Genomic DNA, 7,896 nt, shown 5'->3' on the forward strand with positions numbered 1-7,896 from the left:
CCATTAAAAAACTCTGTAAAGTGGTCCTTGAGCTTTTTAACGGAATGACCAAAATGATGGATGGTGGACAATCACAAGGACAAAAGTTATATGTTATGAAAATCTCATGGACCATTTTGGCTAAAAATACCTTCAACTTAACAGAGTTTTTTAACGGAATGACTAAAATAATGGATGGTAGACAATTTCAGGGACCACTTCTATTGATTTTCAATCTTAAAACCAAAGTTACGTGTTAAGCAAATCTCAAAGATCATTTTGACTAAAAAGCTTTTAAATAATTGAAGTTTCAAATTCAATTTTTGGCAAATTCAATTTTCGCTCCACATATTATCGTTTGTATAAAAAAAAGGTTTGATGACACATTGCTTGTTTGTCAAAGTTTGAGATAGACAAGTCAAATGGTCTTAAGACAAGTCAAATGGTCTAAACATAGAGTAGTAAGAGTGGAGTTTTATGCTAAAAGGACCTTGATATAATTATTTATAAAATCATATAATTATAAGTTGTAAATTGTTTTATCAAACTCTGGACGTGAAACTTTCAGCATGTTAAAAGTTACCTAACGAGTGTGAGGACGAGGGATTTGCTAACTCAGCTCTCATCTAAGAGAAATTCTAAAAAGACTCTCAAAGTGAAATTTCCATGGGCACTCTCTACCACCTCACACTAACATTATAAAACATTATAAAACATTATAAAACATTATACCAAAAAAAATGAGGTGCCAAAGAATTTATGAAGAATCTTCGAGTGACGGGCTATCGAAGAATAAAGAATCAAGTCACTCGAAACTCCGCCCTTTGCCCCGTGCTGTCCCCCTCCGGTTGCCCCTACCAATACTCAGATAAATGAGGAGGAAAAAGTTGCTTATTTTCTTTTCTATCCGATGGCCAATGGAATGTTAACAAGCTGAGAGAGGTACTACCTAATGATATTGTGGAAGAGATTATTGAGATCCCTGCTGGGATCAAAGCGGACGTTCTCGATTTCCATGACCGATTGCATCCCGAGGACTTTCTTGATTGGCTAAGTAGCACGGAGAAGTTCCCATTTTTAGCATTTCTCCTAATTTAAAACCACAATAGGGTGAGGACTGACTGTGGAGGGTGGAAGCTGAGAGAATGGGACAATGTCTATTGGATTGAAGTTTCTTCTAGCCTTCGATTTGGAATGGACATGGTTGACTTGACTGTGAAACCGTCGAATGCATTTAATATTTAATTAATGATGTATGCAGAAGTCAAAGTATCTTGAAACCATGGAATGCATTTAATATTTAATTAATGATGTATACAACAGTCATTGAGATTTTCTTTTGGGTCAGCCCTATAAAGCCGAAACCAAGCAAGAGTGGACTTGGGCTGTTCAGCCACACCAACCCAAAATTTAAAGCCCGAATTATCAGAAGCTCGTTATCTTGTTTTTTTATTATTTATTTTTAATTAAAAATGGTTTTGAAATGTTGTTATTTTCTGGTCGTTGAAGGTTTGAAACAAGGCGATAACTCGGCTACATCGACACCCAGAATTTCTTTTCTTTTCTTTCTCTCGCTCTCTCTGATTCTCTCTGTGTCTGTGAATTGTGGAAGTTGAAAGTCATGAGTGCTCTCCCGAGTTCGTTCGTTTCAGTTCAGAATCACAACACCCGCTTCTTAACTGGTAACAATTCTTCCTTTTTCTTTTATTTTTTTTCAATTTGGTTTCTTATGGATTTTAATTTTTTGTATGAAAAAATGGATCACTCTCTCAAGTGTTGCTTAAATTGTAGATTTCTCAGCTTTATTTTATTTAACATGCTTATTAGTCTCCGAGCTCTTTAATGCAAGCCGAGGCTGCATTTCTGAAGGAATAAATAAAATTGAATGTTAGAGATGCCCATTTTATGATTCTCTGATTTTTGTGGGTTTCTGTGATTGTATTATATAGTATTCTGTTATTGGTGCAATCCATAATCTAATTGTCTACGAATTGATATTTTACTTAACGCGGTCGAAGATTCATTTAAGGGGTATGATCAGATGATTTCTTGGGCATTTTACGCTTGAAAGTTGTTAACTTTGAATTCAAAGTGCACTGGGAAATTTAATTGTCGAGCCCGTGTTTCTTTAGGCCGGTTTTCTAACCATTTCGTTTCTAGTTTTCATTGTTTTGCGCTATAGATAGACAAAGGAAAACTATATTTATATGGGAGAAAGGAGGAATGGAGAAGGTGATGGTGGAAGACAATGTGAAAGGATTCAAGTTTTCGTTTTCATATTATCTTTTTCATTTCAGCCTCCTCCCTCCCACCACCTTCATCCTTCTCCTTTGTCATTTCTCCCCTACACTTTCCTTGTATCTCTACCACAGAAAACGAAAACTAAAAGTGTAATGGCTATCGAACGGGCCCTCAGCTTCTCAATTCATCTTTCTGTTCTATGTGATTTTCCTTGTTCCTTGGCCACTTCAACTTCTTTTCTTTGGCATGAATTTATTTTCTTCGGCTTGAGATTCTGCCTACCATGTCCCAGTTTCACGGTGCAAAACTTTTAGATTTGAATTTCACATTTAATTTTGTTGTTGATCATTGCCAAATGTTTGATGCTAGGTTCTCCAAAGCCAACCTACGATTGTCCCTTGAACGTTAGTCCCAGTAGTTTAAATGCCGCATTTCAGGACAAAGCAAAGCTTACTTCTCATAGAAGGTCACTTGTTGTCCGAGCAGGGTATGCATACTTATGTGCTATCTAAAATTTTCAGCGTTTCATTATTATTTTTATCTCTGAAGTCTTAAATGTCTTTCAGCCGGCCAGTTCTTGTGTAATACTTCTCTTCTTTTCCTTTTGTTTTTGCTACTACAGAGGGGATAAACCAAGTTCTGCAAGTATCTTCGTTGGTGGTTTTGTATTGGGAGGGATAGTTGTCGGAGCATTAGGTTGTGTATATGCACCTCAGGTATGGTTGAAGTACTCACCTTATGTGTCTTTCACAGTTTGACCTGTTACCATTTCATTGGGTCTGTATTCTGTGTGGTTATTTAACGGTGGATATCTTCGGTGCCTCGATCTGATGTTGTGATTTCTATTGCTATTGCTATTGCTGCTCAATCTCTGCGTGTCTGTGTACTTGCATGCCCTCACTTGTCCGAGCCTTTATTTGTGAATTGATGAATCCTTATTGAATATTTATTCATCATATATCGCATGGTCTTTAGAATGTTACTGCTGTCTGATTATTAACGCCTTTAAGGCATAGGTTCTACCCCGTCTCCCCCGTCCAAAGAACTACCTTCTAGAAGATACATAAAGTTATGCTTGTTAAATTATATACAGTGTATGAATTGGTTCTGGGAGATGAGACATGGATGTGGTTTGTATGCGATATATAGATGATCAAAAGGATCCAACTTCCTTGCAGTGATGCGAAAGCACGTATTTGACTGATCCAACTTCCTTACAGTGATGCAAAAGCACGTATTTGACTGACATGTCATATCATATTCCCAGATAAGCAAGGCACTAGCTGGAGCCGACAGAAAAGACTTGATGAGGAAGCTACCAAAATTTATTTATGATGAAGAGAAAGCTCTTGAGGTTAGAACTTTTTTTTTTTTCCTGCAGTTAATATCAATGAGAAAGGAAGTCCGCTTTATGATAGTTTCTAGATTTGTAGAATGGGAATTGGATCGTTAAGCAAAAGGGGGAGTTTAATATGCATTAAGTGGAAACTTTGATTGGTCAATCCCATATAACTTTTGGATCATGTTATTTGGGATGTTCATTATCATATTTGAACTTTGTGTGTTTTCTGTTATGTATTTCGTGACAACAGAAAACCCGCAAAATACTGGCTGAGAAGATTGCGCAGCTAAATTCCGCCATAGATGACGTTTCTGCTCAGCTGCATGGAGATGATGCCCCGAATGGAGCTGCAGTGGCTTCGGACGAAATTGAAGCTTCCATATAATAATAGTTTGCAGAAGTTTTGTTTAACTTGTTACATGTGTCACACCGGGAAAATAATGTTGTTAATGTTCTTCTTCTCGTGTGTTTTACTTGTTTATAAATTCAAGCACTTTATTTTACTTTTATTATTATTGGATATCATCTCTTCCTATATGCTGGTTCATGCAAAATCAATGTATACTTTTTTCTTCTGCACATTCTAAATTATTTATTGATTTTTCTTTGATTTATCTAAATCCAAACGTCAGAAATAATCAAGAATGTGTATGGTGACAAAGAGGGTAATTACTTTGCTTAAGTGGATTTGGATCCTCTCCGAGGCAACTGGTCAGGATCCTCTTGAACAGTGCTTATGGGCCGTTGGATTTTTATCTAATGACTACAAACAAAGAGACCCTTTAAAAGTTATATTAATTGTAGCCGTTAGATTAAAAATCCAACGATCCACAAGCACCGGTCAGGAGGATCCTGACCATTTGCCTCGAAATGGATCCAAATTCTGCTTAAGTGGACCTTGTGCGTGGATCACTTTGCTTAATTTTACGTTTGCAAATTATAATCAACTGAATACATGAAAGTAACCCCCTAATAGGATGATGAAGTTTGTAGCTCAAATAGCTTAAATCGTTGGTCACTTTCATGTCAAATCACGTGATTGACTCTTCCTCTCTTAATGTCGTTATTAAAGGGTCCATGGAATAAAATGGGAATCATAATGTGTTTAGCAAGGGAAGGAACTGTTTCCATAATGTGTTTAGTAAGGGAAGGAACTGTTTAGCAAGGGTGACCTTTTTCTCTCTCTCTTTCACGTGCTCTGCTTCGTTCTTTTTCTCTAAGATTGTTTCGGACAAGGATTGTCTGCCCTCCTACTTCCGGTGCTTTACTGGCCCCTTTTATTTTGTGTGATCACGATTAAACCACGTTAACATTTTATATTATTTTTTTATAGAAATAATAAAACAAAAATGAATAGTAATATAAATTGTTGACGTGATTTAACCGTGATCACACAAACAGAAAGGTACGGAAGGACACCGAAAATAAGAGGGGCAGACAATCCTTGTCCGATTGTTTCACCCCTCCTGTTTTTTCTGTCTCGTGTTCCACCCCCATGCTTTTTTGTACAAATGTGAAAGACGAGGCAGGAAAATATTATAATATAAGGAAGTATTAGATTTTAGACCCAAAAAAACAAGAGGGTAAAGGTAAGAAAGTGAACAAGGAAACTCTGAACTCATGTGCTCTCGTGGGATGGTGGTTTTACTTGATGATCGAAAATGCAAAGAGTTGCATGCTCATGCTCATGTGTTGAAGTATGGGCTTGATTCTAATATTTTTGTTCACCTAATTTACAAGGTGATTGAAAAAGCTCTCAAGAAATTACTTTTTCCATTTCAAATATCCTACCATTTGCTTTCTTGTCTTCAATGGACAATCCAACCCGCATATAGACTTTCATTCCACCCCAAAGTCTTCAATCCAAATAGAGGAAGTGTCGGTGCTAAGAACATATGGAATTGGAATCATCAATGTTCAATTTCAGAAATATTGTAGTACTCCTGTTCAATTTCAAAAATAGTCAGTGTTCAATTTAAAAAATAGTGATAATACCAGTTCTCATTTTAAGAAATAGTGATAATATTCGTGTTCAGTTTTTAGAAATGGTCAGTATTTAATTTAAGAAATTGTGTAGTATCCGTGTTCAGAAATATTCAGGAAGGGAGAGGGAGTAATGGACGCGTAGACCCACGCGTCAATTTTTTTATTACTTTTTATTTATTTTTTATTATATTAAACTTTTGTCATTTTCATTAAAGTTTAAACCATTTTCATTAAATAATAGTTTAGAGTGGTTTTTGGTTAAATTAAAGTTAGTCCAAGCCCTTTTAATTAAAGCTTCCAAATTTAATTGGCGAACCGGTGTTTCTTAAGGCCGGGTTTGTAACCATTTCGTTTATAGTTTTCATTGTTTTGTGTTATAGATAGAGGAAAACTATATGGGAGGAGGAATGGAGAAGGTGATGGTGGAAGACAATGTGAAAGGATTCAAGTTTTCATTTCGTATTATTTTCTTCTTCATTGCAACCTCCTCCCTCCCACCACCTTCTCCTTTGTCATTTCTCCCCTATGCTTTCCTTGTATCAATAGTTCTCTACCATAAAAAATGAAAAATCTATGTTAAGTAGGCATTTTTGCACAATGGTACTTAAGATTGACACAACTTCTCGCTTTAGTCTCTAAGATTTGAAATCGATAGAAGTGGTTCCTGAGTTTATCTACCATTAATCATTTTGGTCATTCCGTTAAAAATCTCCGTTAAACAAGGGCCAAAATGACAAAAAAATACCCTCAATTTGATAAACAATGGGTCAAAACCATTTGACAAAATTTGAGAGTATTTTTGTCATTTTAGTCTTATTTAACGGAGATTTTCATGGAAATACCAAAATGATCAACTGTGGACAAATTTAAGGACCGCTTGTATCAATTTTAAATCTAGCTAAGAATCCTATGAAGTATTATATCCATGAAATGCCTTGACTTCGTCTTCCCCTTTTAAAACATTTTCCTTATTGATATTTATTCATCGTATATTACATGGCCTTTAGAATGTTACTGCTGCACTGCTGTCTGATTACTAACGCCTTTAAGGGGGAGCATAATATGCTTTTTATGTGGAAACTTTGATTGGTCAATCCCGTAACTTTTGGATCATGTTATTTGGGATGTTCATTATCATATTTGAGAAGATTGCGCAGCTAAATTCCGCCATAGATGACGATTCTTCCCCTTTCGGGCATATTATCGACGACGCTCGAAGGATCCTTGAGTCATTCAATCACTGCAAGACGTTTTTAGACGAAGTACTGGTTTGATACTGAGATGCTTTTATAAAAAGTGAGTATTAAAAAAAGCTGAGCTCAAAAAGGTGTTTGGTAAACACTTAAAAATAACTTATTTTCATAGTTTTGGGTGAAAAAAAACTGAAAATGTGAAGCAGCAAAAATGAGCTTATTCTCACAGCACAGCAGAAGCAATTTTTTTTCAAAACACATAAATACCAAACCAGCCCGAAGAACGGCAAACAAGGTGGCATATAGATTGGCTAGGGTTGGGTTAATGGTGGAAAACCCATTATTTTGGTTTGAAGAACCACCCGATGTAATCTCTGGCCTTCCCATTGAGGACAGCCCTTCATAGTAAGCTCTTTGGTGCGGGACACTCTTTTCCTTCGTCCGAGTTGAAATTCCCGGCAAGGTTTTTATCGATGCCCATTACTTGCACCCTATCCTCAATGTTGTACTTATTCAATTTCATAATCAATGAATATCGTACTTTGCCATAAAAAAATTTAAAAATAATAAAAAACTTGTTACATGTTAATCTTCTTGTTCTCGTGTGTTTTACTATTTTATACATACAAGCACTTTATTTTATTTTTATTATTATTGGGATATCATCTCTTCCTATAAATGGTTTAGGCAAATGATTTTTGTATACTTTTGTAAAAAAATTAACTCTTAATTTCAAAAATGTCATTTTTTATAAAAACAAATTCAAATATATCCAAAATTTCACTTAAATAGACACACATACCCTCAAATTTAACAATTAAATAAATTAAAGGTTTTTTAGCTACTGTCGCCTCAAGCTCCGGTCCAACTTCACCTTCACTTCTACACTCCACCACCACAACCCTATCCCCTTCAACCCCCCTCATCACTGACATTGAGCACCGCCGCGGTTACCGCAAGTGGGAGCAGCATAATTTCAATCATGCCTTCAACGCCTTTTTTCTTACTAATATCATTTTTAGTTTTAAATATAAAAATAGTTTTCAAAGTTAATCCACATGTCGTTGTATAATTGTATTTGTGAGACCCACGTGACACCACATCATCACACTAATAGAGTAATTGACAGATTTTTCACGAAAAAACTAAAATGAC

General features: G+C 35.8%; 1 protein-coding gene across 1 annotated transcript; it reads left to right on the top strand.

Annotated features, from left to right (window-relative positions):
• The first annotated feature begins 1,307 nt into the window (after positions 1-1,307).
• Positions 1,308-4,141, top strand: LOC103442621 (uncharacterized). The gene is made up of 5 exons (XM_008381426.4): positions 1,308-1,661; positions 2,590-2,707; positions 2,843-2,936; positions 3,488-3,574; positions 3,813-4,141. The coding sequence occupies exons 1-5, from the start codon at positions 1,601-1,603 to the stop codon at positions 3,945-3,947; spliced, it is 495 nt and encodes a 164-aa protein (XP_008379648.1). The 5' UTR covers positions 1,308-1,600; the 3' UTR covers positions 3,948-4,141.
• Positions 4,142-7,896: the final 3,755 nt, after the last annotated feature.

The sequence above is a fragment of the Malus domestica genome, chromosome 15 (genome assembly GCF_042453785.1).
Source record: "Malus domestica chromosome 15, GDT2T_hap1".
Taxonomy (NCBI): Eukaryota; Viridiplantae; Streptophyta; class Magnoliopsida; order Rosales; family Rosaceae; genus Malus; species Malus domestica.

Coding starts and splice junctions, on each gene's coding strand:
- LOC103442621 (XM_008381426.4), top strand. CDS start 1,601: ATGAGTGCTCTCCCGAGTTCGTTCGTTTCAGTTCAGAATCACAACACC. Junction 1,662..2,589: donor CAACACCCGCTTCTTAACTG/GTAACAATTCTT, acceptor GTTTGATGCTAG/GTTCTCCAAAGCCAACCTAC. Junction 2,708..2,842: donor TCACTTGTTGTCCGAGCAGG/GTATGCATACTT, acceptor TTGCTACTACAG/AGGGGATAAACCAAGTTCTG.